This window comes from Macrobrachium rosenbergii, chromosome 27 (assembly GCF_040412425.1).
Source record: "Macrobrachium rosenbergii isolate ZJJX-2024 chromosome 27, ASM4041242v1, whole genome shotgun sequence".
Taxonomy (NCBI): Eukaryota; Metazoa; Arthropoda; class Malacostraca; order Decapoda; family Palaemonidae; genus Macrobrachium; species Macrobrachium rosenbergii.
In genome coordinates, this window is record NC_089767.1 from 32,138,174 (window position 1) to 32,159,763 (window position 21,590).

General features: G+C 35.8%; 1 protein-coding gene across 3 annotated transcripts in view; it reads left to right on the plus strand.

Moving 5' to 3' along the window:
- m-cup (mann-cup) overlaps positions 1 to 21,590 on the plus strand; it is an 80,465-nt gene continuing 58,875 nt past the window's right edge. The window contains exon 1 of one of the 3 annotated variants that reach the window (XR_010857496.1): positions 1 to 120. Coding sequence is in view for 2 of the 3 variants with exons in the window: in XM_067129301.1 (XP_066985402.1) it covers positions 5,771 to 7,510 (1,740 nt within the window). In the remaining variant the exon portion in view is untranslated. Of the gene's footprint in view, positions 121 to 5,513; positions 7,511 to 21,590 lie in introns of those variants that run through there. The other 2 variants (XM_067129301.1, XM_067129300.1) reach the window with 2 other exon arrangements.

Sequence of the window (21,590 nt, forward strand, 5' to 3'; positions counted from 1 at the left end):
CTCCTTATTCCGTCTGGAGTTAAACCGCCATTTCCTGGTCGGATTTGAGGTCAGTCAGGTGTTCCTGTTTAGTGTTCTACTGAAAGCAAGTGGAGAAGTCTTCAATTATCGTCTATTCACGTAGGTTAATTGCTATTCATTAACATTATTTCAGTGTTAATTCAACCCTAAAGGCTTAAATTTTCACGGTTAACGGTTACATGCTGCTACAATTATTTTACCTTTATCTCAAAATTATGTAGGCCAACGAGTGTGCTTCATGACATGAATCATTTCTCTGATTTAGAGATTGACTGGGTTAAGTATATAATGTTAAATAATAGTTAAAATACAAGGTATTTAGGCTGATCTATTTTCTTTAATATATCATTGTAGAAAAATTTTACTTTATTCTCAAAATCTAAATCAAAATTAATATATAGGCCTATCGAGTAGGCTTAATAATTTGAATAATTGCTCTGATTTAAGGACTGACTGGGTTAAATATTCTGTTAAGTAAAAGTTTCTGTAAAATTAAAGTTATTTAGGCTGATCTATTGCCTTTCATAATACTGTAGAAGATTTCACTTTATTCTCAAATTCTAAATCAACATTAATATGTAGGCCTACGAGTATGCTTAATAATTTGAATATTTTCGTTGACTTAAGGAATAACTGGGTTAAATATTCTGATAAATCAAAGTCATGTTAAAACAAATTATTTAGGTTGGTCTGTTGTCATAAATATAATATTAATATGGGCACGTGTCTTGAATTGGCTTCACTTGTTTAGAATAATTACCTGACCTAGTTGTTCTCAAACTAGGCCTTTTTATGAACTAATTTCGTTAGTTTAACCCAAAATTAATCTCAGATCAGGACAATGATCATCCTTTATTGTACGAAACATCCGGCCACTTAGGTTTAATTGTCGACTTTTGTTTGCAAGCAATCTTGCAGTTACAACCCAAGGCACACAATCACTCCAACTTTTGGATGAGCTAACGAATAACTTCCGGTATCTAAAAAGACACTAAAAAGAAATTGCTGTCATGTTTTCCTTATCTGAAAAGACTTAAATGAGTAATTACTGTCAATTTGTTAATGGTCGTTGTGTCTTTAGAATTGAGAAGCTGGAGGAGTGTTGGTTATCAGATATATAAGCGTAATTTTGTTTGTTTTTTTATGCCAGCCATTCAAAGAAAGTCAGAGCAAGTTATCGGGGTCTTATAGACTTTTTATTGTCTAACTAGTAATCCTTGATCACCTGAATATACTTAAAATCTTTACATGTATATAATACAAGTCACAGATAGGCCTAGCTGTTCTGGTGGTGGTTGCGGTGGTGGGGGGTGGGGTGGGATTGGTTTACTGATCTACATTTCAGTGCCAATAGGTTAACTTTCTTGAAGTTTTACACTTGATTTACTTTTCTTTAACTATGAACTGTGAGACTGTAATAAACGCTTTCGCTTTTCATTTTCTTGACTTAAAAGTGGTAGCCATTCGACCTAAGCCTTTAGACCGGGAATGTCAGTTCAGTTTATGTTTATTCTATATGTTAGAGGAAACCCATAAACAATCATAGGGTATTTGTATAGGTTCAGTCTAGTCTTCATTTTCATATGTAATGTACCCAAACGTTCCCTGAGATCAGATACTGTAACTCAGATACAGAACTGTAGCTTGAGAGCTGATAAGAGATAAGTAACGAGTGGGAATGTACTTATCTTCAAGCATTTGTTAGGTTTTTTTATGAAAGACATAATTTTAAGGTTTTTATTTGTTTATGCACCGAAGATAAAGAGAAAATGTAGTTGCATAGTTTATTTTTTCTTTTAGTTTTCATAGCCACGGGGGATAGGCCTGACTGCAGTATTCTTTTTTTGTCAGTGATGGTGAGATGCTATAGCCTACTTTTATCAATGTCTGTTTATCTGCAATATATAAGGAAACTTACCAGTGTCTTCCTTGGCATTGCTAGAAGTAAAATAACCATTTATATATATTATATATACACACTAATATGTGTGTGTGCGTGCATATATATATATATATATATATATATATATATATATATATATATATATATATATATATATATATATATATATATATATATATATATATATATATATAATCAGATTTGCTTATTGGAATTTTGTGTTTTCCTCAAATACTGAGAAAAATCCCAAGTTGTATTGCAAGCAAAAATGGCTGGGTTTGAGAGAGAGAGAGAGAGAGAGAGAGAGAGAGAGAGAGAGAGAGAGAGAGAGAGAGAGAGAGAGAGAGAGAGAGAGAGAGATTTTCAGATATTGTTTTTTGTAACGGTGTGGTCGAGAACTTTTAAAGTAATGTGTTATTGGTTAGTATTGTTTTGCATCAATTGCGTGAAAAAAAAACCTTTAATATCGCCTAAAAAGCTAGATAAAATGAAGATAATTTAAGATAATTAGTTCTGAATCAATGTGGCATCCCAAAAAACCAGATTAAACCAGACTGTCTTTTTTCTGAATGCAAAAGATGATAGGTTATCGAGAACAATGTAGCTTTGACGATAACGAAGGCACAAAAGGCAATTTAACTTATGTAGAAGATAGTGAAGGTATGTAGGTAAAAAAAAGGAAAGCATTTCTCATAAACACAAAAATACTCAAACAAAACACTTGAAGTTGGAGTTTGCCATCTTGTGAATTTCCGGTTGTTTGGTTATTAATTTTTTTATTTGTTTGAGAGAGAGAGAGGGAGAGTGCGTGCGTGTGTGTTTGTTGTTTTCATGTCAAAGTATCCGTGTCCGATACGCAGAGTTGTATAGCCTACTTACACTGCATTGCAATTTTAAATACACTCTCTCTCTCTCTCCACGTTGCCATTTGGGAAACACGATTACTAAAATCTATACAAAAGTAAACAAGAAGAGGAGGAGGAGGCGAGGACGTGCATAAACGGAAGTGCTCTCTCTCTCTCTCTCCATGTCATTGGGAAACACGAACACTAAAATCACCTCAAATAAACACAAGAAGAAGAATCAGCGAGGAATCGTATAACCGGAGGCCTCTCTCTCTCTCTCTCTCTCTACGTTGTTGGAGGACAACGAGCCATTAATTAGGAAGCACTTCCCTTCTGTCGTCAGGAAACTCATGGGTCTAGTGTGAACGGCAGATTTGTCATTAGGCCATTAATAAACACCTTTGGGTACATAGGCTTTCTTTGTTTACAAGAGTGGTTGTTTATGAAGGTTTGTGTGTGTTTTTGTGCGTGTATACGTAATATTGGCTTAACAACCAGGAAACACAAACACTAGGAAAGCAATCAGTAAGTATTGAAGGTGCAAGCAAAGGAAGATGAAGCTAAATTAGCGGACAACTCTTTGCAAACAAAGTCATATAACAAAGAGATACGGAGAAAATAAAATGAACGAAGACGAGAAAATGTTTTTTATTCATTTGGGAAGTTGTAAAGTGCCAACAATATAGAACTTCCTTAGATCTTGTGTACTTGTTTATTGTTGTTTTTTGTTCTAGGTTCATTCTCTCAAAGTCTTGAGGTAAAAGAAATAAAGTGAGATATTCGTGTTTCCCTAAAATGCCAACACACACACACACACACACAGATATTCCTCACCGCTTCTTCTTATTGTGTTTATTTTAGTATATTCGTGTTTCCCAAATGACAAGAGAGAGAGAGAGAGAGATATTCCTCGCTTCCTCCTCTTCTTCTTGTGTTTATGTTAGTATTCGTGTTTCCCAAATGACAAGAGAGAGAGAGGGCACGCAGTAATTCTCCTTAGGGTCTTCATAGCCTCCTCTTCTTCTTGTGTTTATTTGTGTTGATTTGAGGACCTCCTACCTACAGTTCCTCGCTTGGTTCTCTCAGGTGGATCCCGTTTCATTTGTTAGTTAAAACTTTAAATGATTTCGTGAATAACTTTGTTTTATTTAAGTAATATCTTTTAAGTGTTGAAGCTTAAGTAGGCTTATAAGTAATACTTACGTATCATTGATGGGTTTATACATTAAAATCTTGGCTGCATAATTAAATACTTAAGTATAGTATATTTTAAGTAGGTAACTTGGTACACCAATAGAAAGTAGTTAAGCAATCCATTCTAGTGATGGCGTACATTTATTTAAGTATATTTGTTTGTGAAAGTTACATTCCTAAGATGACGTTATCTGTCTTTCCACTCCATTTAATAAATACCTCATCTGGCATACCACTTTTCATCAATTAAGGCCTATCACTATTTTATTTTTCTCTCTCAGTATTGTTTATTTGCATTTGTTTCCTTTCTAGGTTTTTAGTCTAGAAATCCTACATAATGGTATTAATCTTTAACATGAAAGGAATAACGCGGAATTAAAAAGAATAAAAATTAGAAATTACTTCGCTTTTCGTAATCCAAGACGATCTATTGGATAATGTAGGTATAAAAAGCTCCAATTTGATATATTCTACATCTTTATTTATTTGCTGTAATTTTTATTTTTAACAGTTAGAATTGTACAGTTTTCACTCTAGAATAAATTTATTGCTTTGCCTGCAACCACAGATGTAGATTTTTTCTATTAAAAGAAATCGGAATTATTGTTTTTACCCTCTGTTACGGCAACCTTCAACTGCCACAGATCACGAAAAGTATAATAGATACGCGAAACTAATTTACCTTTTTACTTTTCTCAAGAAAACATTTAGATATTCGCCATCACATGTTAATATTATAGTTCGAAATATATCTAGCCATATTATTCTTATTGTCTTGTTTTGGCGGTGAAACTAAATGTCATTATATTCGGATGTTTCATTCATGACGCGTCGTTAGTTTGGGGGAGTACGAAGCTATCGAAAACAAAGTAGATACGTCGTTTGAAAAGAATGCTGCTGTTGAAGGAGGCGTACGATGATTATCATCTTTATTGCAAGAGCTCGAGTTTGACGAATAACTCGAGTTTAAATTTGTTTTAGCGATTCTTTTATGTATTCTGAGATTTAAAGAGTATCTTATTTTATTTATATTGTTTATTAATACGTATATAGATCATTTCCGTGGATGAAATAAACCTAATGCGCCAAAATGAGACATATTTAGGTTGTTTGATCGTGTTCTTGGAATTCATCCATATATGCTAAGATTTAAAGAGTATTTTGTTTCTTTTCTTGGTTATGTGAAGTGTATATAAATAATCCATGGGAGATAAAATATATATGTAGGTAAAGTTTATGGAGGAAATCGACTGAATTGGCTTGAAATGAGAGAGATTTAGCTTCAAGGAAAGGCGACTAAGTACGATAGTTTTCCAGCCCAGGAATTCATTTGTATATTTGAAGATCTAAAGATAATTTTATTTATTTTCATGGTTCACTTACGTAAAATATAGATAAAATATTGGATAAAATATATAATTAGATATATATAGATCATTTCAAGGGAGGAAATCGACGGAATTGGCAGGGAATGAGAGTGATTTAATGAGTCAAGTACGACAGTTTTTCAAGTCTCGTATAATGGCGATCTGGCAGCACCTGCGCTCAGCTGACTGCCTGAAGAAGAGAGACACACAGTACATTGAAGCGAGCTTTCCTAAAGGGACGTGTGCGTCTTATTTCTCTTAGAAAAAAAAAACAAACGACAACAAGTACCTAAAACGTGACAAAGGCGAAGAAGATTACCCCCACGGAGTGTCTTTTCTTTTCCATTCTTCTTATTTTTATTTTTCGTTCGAGTTGGTGCCCTTTCTCCGCCAGGCTGGATTCCGCAAAGGAAAACTTCTTCTCGGTGTTCAAGCGTAGAATGTGGATTACTGATAAGGGCAGCGGCGGCAGCTCCAGCAGCAGCGGCAGCAGCAGCAGCCACGCGCCCCACAAAGACCAGATCTTCGCCGACCTCTACAATGAGTGCAAGAACATCGCCCCCGGCGCCAGGCTCTCCTACATGCTGCGGACCAGGCTAGACCGCTTCCAGAGGGCGGAGCGCACCGAGATCGTCTCCAGGACCAAGGACGGCTGCGCCCCGCTCTTCGTCGCCTGCAAGCGAGGCAACGTCGAGGTCGTCGACTACCTCATCACCTTCTGCGACGCCGACGTGGAGCAGCGCGGCCTCTACGAGGTGCCCGACGACAGGTCCATCCACAACGTAACACCCCTTTGGTGCGCCGCCGTCGCTGGGAGGCTGTCGGTGGTCAGGTGCCTGGTGGAGCGAGGGGCGGACGTCAACAGTGTCTCCGACACGGGCTCGACCCCCGTCAGGAGCGCCTGCTTCATGACCCACCTGGACATTGTGACCTACCTGGTGGAGAATGGGGCCGACATCGCCAAGCCTAACTACAACGGGGGCACCTGCCTCATCAACTCTGTCCAGAGTGTGAAGCTCTGCGAGTACCTTCTGAAGAATGGGGCCGACGTCAACGCTCAGGACATCCAGAACAAGACTGCCCTCCACTACGCCATCCAGGAGCACCGCTTCGAGACGACCAAGCTCCTCCTTGAGCACGGGGCCAACCCCCACCTCACCAGCAGGTACAATGATGATGCCCTACAGACCGCCTGCATCAAGGGTGCCTGCCAGATATTTGAGCACCTGGTCCATGCCATTCCTTACCCACCTGAGAGGATTGCTGATGGGTACGAGCTGCTGGGCACGACGTTCTTGGATGAACACCACGACATACAGGCCGCCCTTCAGCATTGGTGGAAGGCGATGCACATTCGCAATGCCGCTGGTATCACCAAGCAGGTCCTGCCTGCCAGAAAGACATATCAGTACGCCGTAGAGTTCAAGAATGCAGATGAGCTAGAGTTGATCGCGATTGACCTGAATGCCATGAGGACGCAGTCCCTTCTGATCTGCGAGCGTATACTTGGCACTGCGCACAAGGACATGATCTTTCGACTGATGTACCGAGGGGCGGCTTACGCCGATTCCTTGCAGTACCAGAACTGCATCGACCTCTGGTTGTACGTCTTCGAGTTGAGAATCCAGCGGGACACTATATTATTCAACGAGACGTGTTTCACGGCGCAGGCACTAGTCCGCCTCTATTTAGACATGATGGACAAACACAACGCAGGGGTCATGCCCAACACTGTCAGTTTTGATGACGCCTTCCGGACTCTTTCTCTGCTCGCCGCTCAGTTCCCAGAGTCCATGAAGCTGCTGCGGATACAGCCAGTCCACAAGAAGCATCAGAGCAACTTCGACCATATGCTGAAAGTCCTCACCCACATGATCTTCGTCATCCTCCACATACCACGGACAGATGTGCAGGACCGGGCGGTATTCTCCCTTGTGTCAGACACTTTGCGTCTAGACCCCAGGACCTGCCAGGGCGGGCATTCCCTCCTCCACCTGGCCGCCATGAAGACCAATGTCCTGACAAATCACTCATTGCTTGAGGATGAGCACATGACTCCGTTTCCTTCAGTCTCCGTGGTGTCGTACCTCCTCTCGTGTGGGGCAAATGTGAACGCCACCAATGACAAGGGATCGTCACCTCTCTTCATGGCATCTCAGGACATTCTATTTAAGCAGGAGGTATGTTTTCTGTCCTCTTGTCAGTGTTATTTGTCTTAGGTTAGTTTAGGGTTTGGCTGACCTTCACAAATATCTCATATTGATATAACCTAGTTAGCCTGTGTTTTGGTTTAATTTACAATGCGCTATATTAAAGTGTAATATATGACGGGCGATGGATTTAATGACAAAAATGCTTTTTATACGTTTGTTAGTAGTTTACACGTTTGTTTCCCTGTGGTTATATACACCAATGCATTCACAAATAGTGGGGTATTTAATTATTTACCATATGCTGTTGTTTCTTAGCAAATATTAATTCCTGACCAAATATTAATTTATGTAATTTATGAGGTCTCTGATTTTTTTACCACATGATGTTTTCTAATAGCTAATGTTATTTGTTGACCCATTATTTAATTTATATTGGGCATTTAATTTTTTACCATTATGTTGTTTCCTAATACCAAAATTTATTCCTGACCTGTTGATTTTTTTAATTTATGAGGTATTTAATTTTTACTATAAACACTATACAGTACTGTATAGTTGCTAATAGCTATTGTTATTTTGTGACCCATTTGTTCACTCAATTTAAAGGGAAGCTTGAATTTCAAGTTATTGGTTCCCATGGGCCAGTTCCATATGATTAGGGGTTTATTTTCTGATAATAATAATGATAATAATTGTTTTTGACATGTATAAGTACTGTATATAACTTGAAAGGTACATTATTCATTTTACAAAAGAAATTCTTGTGTGACCTACCATTCTTAGTTGATGCAATCCCATCTATCTACGTAAATTTGTGTTTTCCCTAGTAAAATAATCAAGATACAACCTAACTTAACCTAGGTTATTAATGGCCTACCTGACCTAGAGTGACCCATTTGGCTATCAAGCAGCAAGTCATATTGATTGCAGGATGACAGGAGACTGGGGAATTTTTGCATAGTTATTGTTCCTCCTTTCAGCCACATTTTTTATTTTATTTCGGGTATATACTATCTTTCCTTTATAGGATATTATTTTAATATTCCTTTATATTCTTAGGCTACTGTATATGAAGTTCTGAACTTTTTAATGTACAGTGTTTCTAATTGAAAGATTGTGAATGCTGAGGTTAATTGTAATACTTGTAATTTGCTTGGTAATACCATGATGTACTAATATCTTGTCAAAGTGAATTACTGTGCTGTTGATTGTATGATGATGATTGTGGCATTTCTAGGTATTAAAAGTGTAATTATTATTATTATTATTCTTATTATTCAGAAGGGGAACTGTATTCATATGGAAGCACCCCACATGGGCCATTTACTTGAAATTCAAGCTTCCAGAGAGTATGGCATTTGTCTGAAAGAAGCAACAGAAGGTTATAGGAAATGCAGAAAGAAGAGATTAGCTATTAGAAAAGAAAAAGTAAATTAACAAAATAAATAAATAGATAAAAATGGAAGTCAGTAATAAATTAGAAAGAGAATTGCTTTATGATAGGAATGTATTGCATCTTTGCTTGTAACAACAATTCACAAACTTTAAAGTATCCGTTTGTTGTTTTCCGCATCATCAGTTGTTTGCATGACGATGGCAAAATATAAATGCGAAGATTTTGTAAAAATACCAATGTGTTAATTTTTTGCCATGTCATTCTGTGTTGCCTTCCTGCATTTTCTTCAAAGCTTTTGATCCTGTGTCTTGCATAGTTTGATACTTTTGTGTGTTAACCAATAAATCCTTGGTTTTCTAAAGTTAACACTTTCTGTAAATTTTCAGACTCCTTTCACTTTCCCTTTCTTCTTGGGATCGTAATTCAGTGTCTGGCATTTCTTGTGTCGGAAACTTGGTGGTTTTTTTATTCCTTTACATTTCCTGAAATGGTTTTTATGCACAGACTTTTCCACCTATGTCAGTATTGTATAGGTATTAGTCTGTGTTACAAATAGAACACATTTATTTGTATATTGCAGTCTATACAATACTGTACAAGTATTATACCCTATATTTCTTTTTGTACCATATACCATATACTGGTATCGGCGATTGTTGGCGCCGAAAATCGCCAATTTCCGCTTATCGGCGCCGATAATTGGGTATTGGCGCCGATACACACCGAACAGAGGTGCCGATCTCCGGTTATCGGCGCTGAAAATCGCCGATTTTCGGTTATCAGCACACTGTCGGAACGGAACCCCTGCTGATAACTAGGGACTGCCTGACTTAAAACTGTTTCATGGTATTTGCAGTGGGGTTACTTATTATCGCTCAAGATTCCTGCTGACCATTCATCCATTTTGAATATTAATTGGGCTAGAAAAATACATATTGTACAGCTATATCATAACAACATGCCCCTCTTTTGTTGAGACAGGATATGTAGTCTGTCATTATCTTTGCTGCTACTGTGCTACTCTCATCATTTGGTTGTCCTGTAGGGGGATAGTGCCATCAGTGCACCTCACGCGGTTCACTGTAGGATTGCTTCAGGTACTTTGCGGCATCCATTTGCCCCCTAGTTGCAACCCCTTTCATTCCTTGTACTGTACTTCCATTCATATTCTTTTTTTTCCATCTTACTTTCCACCATCTCCTAGCAATTGCTGCAAAGTGCAGCTGTGAGGTTTGCCTCCTGTTACACTTAAAACCTTTTTCCTCTGATTTTTCCTTTCAGCGATGACCTCATTAGTTCCAGCATTTGGCCTTTGGCCTAAATTTTCCTCATTTAGTTAAAAAGTAAATTGCTCCATAGTCTACCCAGCGTACTTGGTCAAAGAAGGGTCTTGGGGTGTGAGAGAGCGATGCCAAATCTACTTTCCTCATTGTGCAAATAAGGCTATTGAAGACTCCCTTTCAATTCTTTAAGAAAAAAAAAGGCTTTATTTAAGAAGCACATCTCATTATAACCGAGGGCAGTTTTATGATAATAATATTGTTAGAAATAGATTATGAAAATATTGATTAAGACAAGTGACACTGCCTTCCTCACGTGCTGCCATATCTGTGTTTACCATAAGGCGATGGTGAGGAAGAAATAATTATAGCTTTGGGTCGGTAGCCTAGGATTAACCCATTCCATGAAAGGTCCTCTAGGTCAACACAAGGAACAATGGATATCTCCCCAAAACGAAGCATCAGCCCTCAAACAAATAAATAATAAATTAATGAGCCCTTTAATTCCTAAAGGTAGACCAGTGCAACTTCAAATGATAAAATAATGAAGCATAGCAAAACTATGATGTAAAATAATGAAAATTAATAAATACTATACTTACATTTAAAAATGAGAGAAATCTGCAAAGAAGAAAGAGAGAGAGAGAGAGAGAGAGAGAGCATCATTTCCAGTGCACAGAGATTATTTTTCAAATGACATTTGTGCAATTGTTAAACAACCTCGACAATACGTAAATTGCAAGAAAAAAACAGAGAAACGAGAGAAAAACTCTACTGATTAAAAGAAGACACATGCCTAATAATAACTGGAAGTGATGTGAAAAAACAACAGTCCAAAATTATGAACTGACATTTAAAGGAGGGAGAGTGTCACCTGGTGATAGTTAATATTTAATTTTCATTTAATTTATGATCACATATCATTTATGATAACATTTCTAAAAGAAGAATTAGTGCTAAAATCCATTGTTTACAAGAGAAACAAAACCAGGAAATACCAGAGAGGATTATAACAGGTCAAGGTCTTAGGAAGGAAAGGGTAACCACAATCCACGAGTAACTTAGAAAAAGATAAATGTCAATGCTGTAAAGCGACTGTGGGGCCCCCTTTTGACTAGGTACGCTAGGGAGACTATAGCTGACAAGGTTTTTAATCAATATTATAACTATATATTATATTCATACTTCTTTCTTCAGTCCCTAATACTCTTGATTTTGAATTGTGTTGTCAATGAAGTACAATGGCTGAAAATGCCAACTAATGGTAATAAATGGGTCTCCTGTACTAAGCTTGTAGTGTCTAAAGAATTGCACATGAATATTTCAACTTTCAGGCACACAACACACCATATTCAAAGCTCTTATGTAGGCCAAACATCACTTGAAAAGTATATAGGTATGTAAGGTGAGGTATCTTAGGGTAAGATGTATCCTTGTAAGGACCACAGACCTCATTTATTTGTAAAGGTTAAGAGGGCTCTAAGGGGACGAAGCCCCTCCTACCAGGCAGGATGCAGAGTCCTATGTCAGGTTAGGTTTAGGCTAATGCTTTCCTGAAGTGAAAGCAAAATGAAGATCAGTTATATTAGCTGAAACAGTTTGGTTCTAATTTTCAGGGATAGTCATGAATGTACTGTACAGTACACACTGATTACTGTACATAGGCTATGTGTGAAAGTAGTTAACTGTTCAGTATTTGCTTTTATATGCAGTTTTATCTGCTATCTTTGTAGGTTAACGTGAAGGTGTTTCTCTCTTGACCATAAAAAAGTAAGATCAGAATTTTTAAAATTTAAAATGTCTTGACTGTCATGGTATTAAATTTTACTGATATTCAAAAGGTGCATATGTTTATTTGAACAAGATTTCAGGCAGCAGTGTTTATATAAAAAGAAAAAAAATATTGTACAAATGAAAGTCAGTGAAATTAGGTTTGTGAATAGATATTAGTTTATAATGTTTGTAAACAGCAAGTATGCATTACAGCAGTATATATAACATTTTAGAAGTTTAAGAGTACATTAGAAAGACTGAATATACTGTACTTGATAAGCTGGATATGGGACTTGAAAATTGTTGCCTTATTGAAGAAAGTGACTGGCTGAATGTATGTTTGTATGGTACCAACATGCAATAAGTGAAATTAATGGAGGATGTCATTTTTCAAGCTTGGAAAAATATATCACCATATCTTGTGAGAGGTTTTGCTTCAGTTACATTATAGATGTAGACTGAAGGCTGGTATCGCTAGAAATTATTTGGCATAAATAGTCACATCGTTAGTCTCTGTAGGGGTAGTGCCATCAGTGTACAGTATCTCATGCTGTACACTGTAGGCATTATTTTAGGTTCCTTGCAGCGTCCCTTCGGCCCCTTGTTTCAACCCCTTTCGTTCCCCTTTACTGTACCTCCATTCATATTCTCTTTCTTTCGTCTTACTTTCCACTCTCTCCCAACAATTGTTTCATTGTGCAACTGGGAGGTTTTCCACCTGTTACACCTTTAAAACCTGTTTACTTTCATTTTCGTTTTTCCTTTCAGTAATGAATTACCTCATCATAGGTCGTACCAGCACTTGGCCTTTGGCCCAAAGTACTGTACACAGTTTCTGCAGGATATATATGATTGTGTTGTACATATAGAAATCTTTGAGAAATACTCATTGGTTTTCTGACTTGCTTCATATTACTAATCTTGAGGCACTGCTTACATAAGTAATGGTGCCACATTTTGGTGTTGGGTAATTTTAGTCCTGTGCATCTCTGGAAATGTTGGGCATATGGTGGCATTTAGGGCTATTGCTTGTACATCAGTAGGTTATTTTGTGAAGATTTCTAAGAAAAGTGCTTAAATGTACTTAAAATTTTTTCTTAAATTATTAATAGTAGGGCAATTAGGCCTGTTGCATCTATTACACAGGCTATTTTATGAAAATTCATAAATTTCTTTTTCAAATAAGTTAAGTACTCCTTAGTTTAACCAGACCACTGAGTTGATTAACAGCTCTCCTAGGGCTGGCCCGAAGGATTAGACTTATTTTATGTGGCTAAGAACCAATGGGTTACCTAGCAATGGGACCTACAGCTTATTGTGGAATCTGAATAACATTATACCGAGAAATGAATTTCTATCACCAGAAATAAATTTCTCCAATTCTTCATTGGCTGGCCAGAGACTCGAACTTGGGCCTAGCAGAGTGCTAGCCAAGAACTCTACTGACCCGTCCAATGAGGAACTTCTTTTTCAAATAGCAGATGCTTAAATGTACTTATAAATTTTTGTCAGTCATCTTTGCAGCATTATTATGTAGTAGTTGCACTGATTATAATGAAAAGTATTTCTACCAGCTTGTAGTTTTCTTGTGAGCTAACATAGTGCTTAGTGTAAATATTGTAATTTAAAATAGTAACCATTTTAGTGAAAGGGTAACATTGAGACATATTGAACTCTTAACATACTTTATCTAGATAGTGTCCTCCAAATTGGAAGAACGATGTCTATGTTTATCTCTTAGCTCCATTTCCCTTAAGTAGCCATGAACTAGATGTACAGTAACCTTGATATAGATAAGCAGGGTGCCTCACTTGCTTACAAAATCCTAGTCTACTTGGTATGCGTAGCTTGCTTTGTGTGTACACAGCGTCTGAGATTCCTCTGTGAGATATGCCACACACAACTCACTAGCTGTGTTGCAAAGGACGAAAGGAGAAGCTATGATATTATGTGTACATATACTCTTCATTACTAATATCGATGCTAAGTATAAATTTATTTGAAAAAATCTCATAATTGATTGAGTCCCTAAAATGGTGAAGAAATGCACAGTAGTATCAGTGTAATTACATATTAAAAGTACTGTATATATAAAACAAGAGCTTCCGAGAACCTACATGATTCTCTTTAACCAGTTACAGTATATTTTTATTTTTATCTTTTGTATAAATTTATTAATTTATCTTTTTACCTTTCTAAGAACTGATCGCCGCCTCCTGTATTTCCTATCATCGTCCGTTGACTTGTTTCAAACAAACGCCGTATTCTTTGTAAGGTTGAATATCAAGTCAGGGGCCCCTGTGGGGTTGTTCCATATGAATTGGGGTTAATCTTGTGAATAATAATGATAAATAGCAGTGAATGAGGAGAAAGCCATCAAGGCCACTAGGTTTCAAAACAGATTTCCATTGAAGAAAATCTCATAAAATTTATAGTGTAGTAAGTGGATCTAAGATAACATTCAAGAAATAAGTATGCCTATAGACAGTAAGTTAGAAAGAGCAGAGAGATATACAAGCATTGGTGTACAGTACTCTAAAGTATCTTCTTCTTCTTCTTCTTCTTCTTCTTTTAATGTGCTTTTCCCATTTTTTGTATGGGGTAAACACGATGCCTTCTTTTTTTAAAGGACTTTGATTTGGCTTTGGGGTAGACCGTAGTCTCGATCGGCTGCCCTGACATCGCTTAGACCCCGGTAGTGTATGTACATGTATCGTAACCAAATCACCAGCTCCCTTTCTCCCAGCAGCGAGGAGATTGAGCGGTGCTGAAGAAAATTAGGCTCAAGACCACTGGTGCAGGATAATGCCACATTGACACCTCAGTACGATGTGGATTAGAGACCCAATCACAAAACAACTCGTCGTTTGAAACAAAAATAAAACGAAGGTAGTTTAAAGTATTGATAACCATTACGAAGAAGGAAGCTTTTACCATAGGTGGTATGATGAAATATAGAAAAATATGCATGTTAAAGTACGAAATACCTAACCTTTAGCGAACTTTTTCATCAAATTTTCCTCTATTTAAGACAAAATTCAGTCCTACCCTCAGGAACATCAGGAAAATTAATGGTCTGGGATTAATATTACACCATCAGGAATGATGTAATGCTGATTGCCATGTGTATACATGTATATGTATATATATATATTATTTTTTTGGCAATACACACATATATATATATATTTTTTATATTTTTTGGGGCAATACATATATATATATATATATATATATATATATATATATATATATATATATATATATATATATATATATATATATATATATATATATATATATATATATATATATACAGTATACAATATATATATATACATATATATATACACAATGTGTATACATTTACAGTAAGATGATCAGATACTATAAAGATAATGAAAATTTGTAAGTGTAATGAAATAGAACAAGCCTGTCTTTTGTTTCTGCATATTTAAAGCTATATTACTAAGCAAAATGGATACATATACTAAACATTCCAGTGCACAGAACAGGAAGTATTGTACTGTACAGTATAGGCCTAGTGGAATTATTCAAAACAACTGGGCATAAGTACATTACACATAAAAATAAAAACTTATCAGTAAATATTAAAATACTGTTCACTCTCAATCAACTGATTTAGCCATTTGATTCATAAAAAGTATTTCAAGGATTGAAGACATTGTTTTATTAACGTTTTAATGCAGAGGCCTGTATGACTTTGTAACATAGATTGATTAATGCGTGCTACTGTATTCCATTTGGCACAATAATCATTACTTCATTTCAAGCACCTTAGGCTAGGCTAGTTTGAAATCCAGGTTCTTATCATTGTGAAATTGTATGTGACTCCTTTGGGTAATATAGCGTTGCTGGATTTTCAGTAAATATCGTCGATGCATTTGCTGTGATAATTAGGAAAACCTCTATTTGATTTTCAAAGCCTTTTCTCAATGAAATAAGCATGCAAGGTTATTAAAAGTATACCGTTGTATATGCTGGTCTGCTGGTATGGGCGCTATAGCAAAATCCACCTAGCTTTGCAGCTTAGCCCTACCCACTTGCCGCCAGTGATTGGCTAGCTCTCGAAGGGGAAATGATGTCACACTAATTGACAGTCCAAGTGATTACCAGTACGGATTTGACTCCGTTCAGTAATGTTGAGTTTCGTGGATGAATCATGACACCACAGATTTGAGTTCCCGAAGTTGTGAAGTATGCAATTGGTATCTCCAATAAAAGATATATTAAGTTATAAATCATTATGGAGATCTTGAATCACTTTGTCTGTGCATCTTTTTTTGTTTTTTTGATCATGCACAGCCTTAATACACAAGCATCTTGCTTTTTTTTTTAAAACTGATAAAGGCCTACATAAGCAATCCCACATAGACCACGTTAATTGAAATGAAGCATAGACTTATGCAGCCAGTTCCAATATTAGGGTATTAATTCTTCATAATCCTGCATGTCAGATGTTATCATTGAGAGATTAGGCCTACAATCAATTTCTTATATTTTGAGGCAATGACGGGGCACAGACCTACACATCAATTTCTTATATATTGAGGCAGTCACAGGGCATAGACCTACACGTCAATTCCTTATATTTTGAGACATTGACAGGGCCTTAGGCCTACATGTCAATTTCTTAAATTTTGAGGCAATGCCAGGGCATAGGCCTACACGTCAATTTCTTATATTTTGAGGTAATGACGGCATAGACCTACATGTCAGTGTCTTATCACAAATAGTTTTCTATCTGTATATGTTGGGAATAGAGTAGCTTTTAATTAATGTTGTTTCAACTCCATGATATGTAATGTATATGATAACATGGAATGTACACGTATAAGCAAGTGCACATACACATAAGCGCGTGGATGGCCATAGTAATTGTAATGCCTCTTATACCACTGAGAATAAAAGTAAAACTTGTGGGCACGTAGCCAATGGCACACACAGATCAATCATAGGACTGTACTATCAAACTGCTCTCAATGAACTATATTGAAAATATATATTTACAAAAGGGATGAGAAATTATATATTACTGTGATGAGTAAATATAAGGCTGCTGTAGCATTTCTATGAAAATGAAGGCTATGGTAGGAAGGCATCATAAGATACTTAATGAAATAAGAAAAAGAAAAATGATAGCTGAAAAATTTATGTATGAGATGATCCAAACCAGTCTGCAAGTAGCCCATGAACCACATGATTTTGGGGGCATTCTTGTAGATTACCCTGTTGGACAACAGGATACATAAGAGTCGGTAAGTTCTCTCTCTCTCTCTCTCTCTCTCTCTCTCTCTCTCTCTCTCTCTCTCTCTCTCTCTCTCTCTCTCTCTCTCTCTCTCATCAGGAGAATATTCTAGTGTAGACTATATTCATAAAGATCTCGAGTACTTTTGAATTAAAACAAATGACCAAATTTCAGTTAACAAGAATGGGCAGATAATTCCCTACACCAGTGTTTTTTGAATAGGTCTATGTTTATTCTACAGTTTTAGGTTACCGGTACCATATGAACAATTTTTGAAGACTACAAGCACCATAACAGCAGCAACAAAAACAAGAATAAACACAACAAGAACCACAATAAAAGGCTGAAAATAAGATACTGATAGGCCCATAATCCAAACATCATAAGCTGCATAAACTGAAGAAAAGTCATAGGACATTAAAGGTCTACATCCCTTTTTATGATCCAGTTATTTCCAAAGGAGATAATGTCCTTAAGAAAATTCTTAGCAAATTATATCCAATATGACTCTTATAGCCTATCATATAGCATATTCTGGTTTTGCAGAGTGCAGTCACTGCTTGTCACCCCTCCGAATGTGTAAACGATTGCGATGAAATCAATTTTATGACTCATTAAAATGTTGTAAAATTTCCTGAAATCAATATGAACTACCAGTCTGCATAGCTCTGAGAAAGTCTTTGTGTTCAAATTTAGAATGGTGAATACGCTTGACAATATCAGACGGTAATTATCATTGCCCAGTGATTCAAGTGCACCAATTTGAACGCAGACATTCCCTGTGTCACTGACTCACCTCCATATTCAGGTGAACCTCATTTACGAAGCGCAGCATTGCATTATTGCGGAACACTAATGACTTCATTCATATTTTCCCTTTATTTTTTTACCATTTTCAGGGAGATGTGTATTATGATTTCATTTCAGGGGATAATATAATGTTTCCTTTTGGTAATCGGCGGAACGAATTTTAGTTTTGTAAAACAACCATTGTAAAATAAATAAAGATGAAAAGAACTGAAGATTAACCAACTTTTCAAAACCATTGCCAACCAATCAGCTTCTAAGGATGGTCGTGACGTAATCAGTGGGCGGGGCTTAGCTACAAAGCAGGGTGGATTTTGCTATAGTGACGTGACATGCTGCTCAGATGTCGCGAGTTCACACCTCCCCCAAGGCGATGAAAAAGTCACTGGCTCAGTATCATGGTCAGTTACTGCTGCAGCGTGGGGTCTGCATCGGGAGGTTGAAACCAACATTCTTTGGAGGCTTGAATTTCAAGTCAATGGCCCCTGTGTGCTTGTTCCATGTGAATAGGTTTCATCTACTGAAATAATAATAATATAATTGTACAATATACAAAATTTATTACAGTTAGAAACAATAAAAGAAAGCTTTGTTAATTAAGATGGGCTTGTTGATTTAGCTTGTCGCATGCTGTGTATTGAATAATTTTTCTATAATAGTATGTAATATGAAAATATAACAAAAGTATACACTAAAAATATAATATGATAAATGAAAACTCAGTACAGAATATACTGTAGTTGAAATGAAAATTCAAAAGCTTATTAAAAGAATCTGAAAGATAATAGAGTCCCTTTTTTTTCTTTTTTTTACATACAGCCATCTGATTGAATGTCACAAATATTATAATTTTAAGAATTATATATTATATATATATATATATATATATATATATATATATATATATATATATATATATATATATATATATATATATATATATATATATATATATATATATATATATATATATACTGTATATATAAGACAGTCCCCTGTTTACAACGGGGCTCTGTTCCACGCAAGGCCATAAGCTGAAAATTGTTGTAACCCGAAATATTGTCAAAAATCTTAAGAAAACCTCTCTTTTTATCCTATGGGTGTCTTGAAAACAACATAAACTGCATGTTTATTGAGTTTTTCCTCAAAAAACCTCCAAATTTTTACCATTCTGCTGTTTTGGAGCCATATTTCTTCCGTCGGATCGGTGTCGTAAACTGGAATATGCGTTGTAACCCGGGAAATAATTTTTGATGAATATATTTGAAGAGCGTGTCTTAACCTTGGAATGTTGTAAGCTGAGCCCAGCCTAACCCTGACTGCCTGTATGTGTGTGTGCATATATATATATATATATATATATATATATATATATATATATATATATATATATATATATATATATATATATATATATATATATATATATATATATATATATATATATATATATATATATATATATATATATATATATATATATATATATATATATATATATATATATATATATATATATACATATATATTTATATATATATATATATATATATATATATATATATATATATATATATATATACACATATATATACACACACACACACACATACAGTATATGTATAGTGTATGTATACACTTGGCTATTGCACATAACAGGATGGTAACAGAAAAAAAGAATATAACAGGGCTGTCACATTAATACTTGAACTGCTGAATTGTGGACGAACTCCTAATTCAGTAAAGCTTTTAATAACGTCAGTCACGGACCAAGGTGTCTCATCAGCAGTGTCGAGCCCCCTTGACATACTGTGAACTGTTCACCTTAATCTTGCAAACACTTTAATAGGTCCTGGAATTTGGTTGTTTCTTTTTCAGGACATCTTTTCTAGGTCTTCCTCTCCTCCTCATTTCTCCTGAGCACTTCTGAATTGTACCTTTTGCCAGCCTGTTGTTGTCCATTTTTTTCACATGACCAGGCTGTCTCAAAGTACTCTGATCTAGTCTTTCAGTCATGCTAACCTTTTTAAAACCTGTATGGATCTTCACATTTCTTACCTTAAAAGTTCTTTTTTATGCTGCATATGCTGTTGAAAACAGTTCATCTTAACAGCTTCAACTTTATTTTTCTTTCATTTGCATTTATCATCTGCAATTCACTTCCATTAAGGCAAGTTGGCTCAACAGTGCCTTCATGAATTCTCCTCCTTGGCTTCCATTGCCAAGTCCTGGCCATACCATACCACCTTTCTTGCCTTATATTTGAATGTTGTTCGCCTCTTCAACAACCACCATGTATTAAATTTAATTATAAATATTTAAATATATCAACAGGTGTGTGTGTGGTGTATGGTATATTAAAATCATACTAACCCATCTACTGTGAGGTTTTGAGCTAGAATCTGCCAAAAATCAGCGTGGCCATTACATGGTCTGTTAAAATCAAATTGTCCTTTTTGTTGGTCTTACCCAGTGAACTAGATACACGTGATAGTTAGGTCCTATTAAGCTCTAGAGAGTTTTGGACAAGTTTATTTTTGTTACTGATGCTTTAGTCATTCGCAAATGATAGCTTTTTATTCTTTAGAGAATTAAGCAATTTGAATTCCATATACTGTCATTAAAAGTGGGTAAATCCGATTTATGTTGAGAATACTACTTTACATATTGTATATGGAGTGAGTTTTCCTAATTGTGTGTCCCTTATTCCTGGCGTTAAGTGCAAGGTTCCCTCTCCATTTGTTGTAAGATATTAAAAAGAAAATAGCTATTATTATTATTATTATTATTATTATTATTATTATTATTATTATTCAGAAAGACAAATTGCTGTTCATAAGTTACAAGCCCACCACAGGGGGCCATTGACTTGAAGTTCAAGCTTCCTAAGAATATGGTGTTCTTTTGAAATAAGTTACAGAAGATAATAGGAAAAAAGATAAGTTAATAAATAAATGGATACAGTTGAATAAAAATATTTGGCTTTTACTTTTGAAGGTAGACCTAACCCTACTCAAAATTTGAAACCCCAATGCAATAATGATGTGAATTGCTTAGAATATTGGCAGTAACGAGCGCCTTGTCATTATCAGATAATGAATAAACATTACAGATGCAAAACTTAGTCCCATAGCAAGAGTTAAAGACAAGGTTTTATTTTTCTCAGACATTCAATGATCTGAAGACTTATATTGAAGAGGGTTTCTTTAGGTTTCTGAGCGGGTTCCTTTGGGTTCCTTGGGGATGCCTTGGATCTGAATTGACTAATTGATGGGTACAACAATTGTTTAAAGATTAAGTATTTTTCTTTATGAACAGTTCAGTTTTGATAATTCTTCGAGGCTAAATTGGGATTTTTTTTGCTGTATGATAATTTAAATGTAGTTCTGCTTTATATATATGTTTATGTATGTATGTATGTATGTGTAAATTATGTATACATACACATACTCATACACTTTCATTGCATGTGGATATGTAAATGAACAAACACCTTGTAAGGCCAAAGCTTACACAGAGTGGGCATCAATCGCAAAAAAGATGATAATAAAACTAGCCAGGGACCATGGTTATTTCATAATC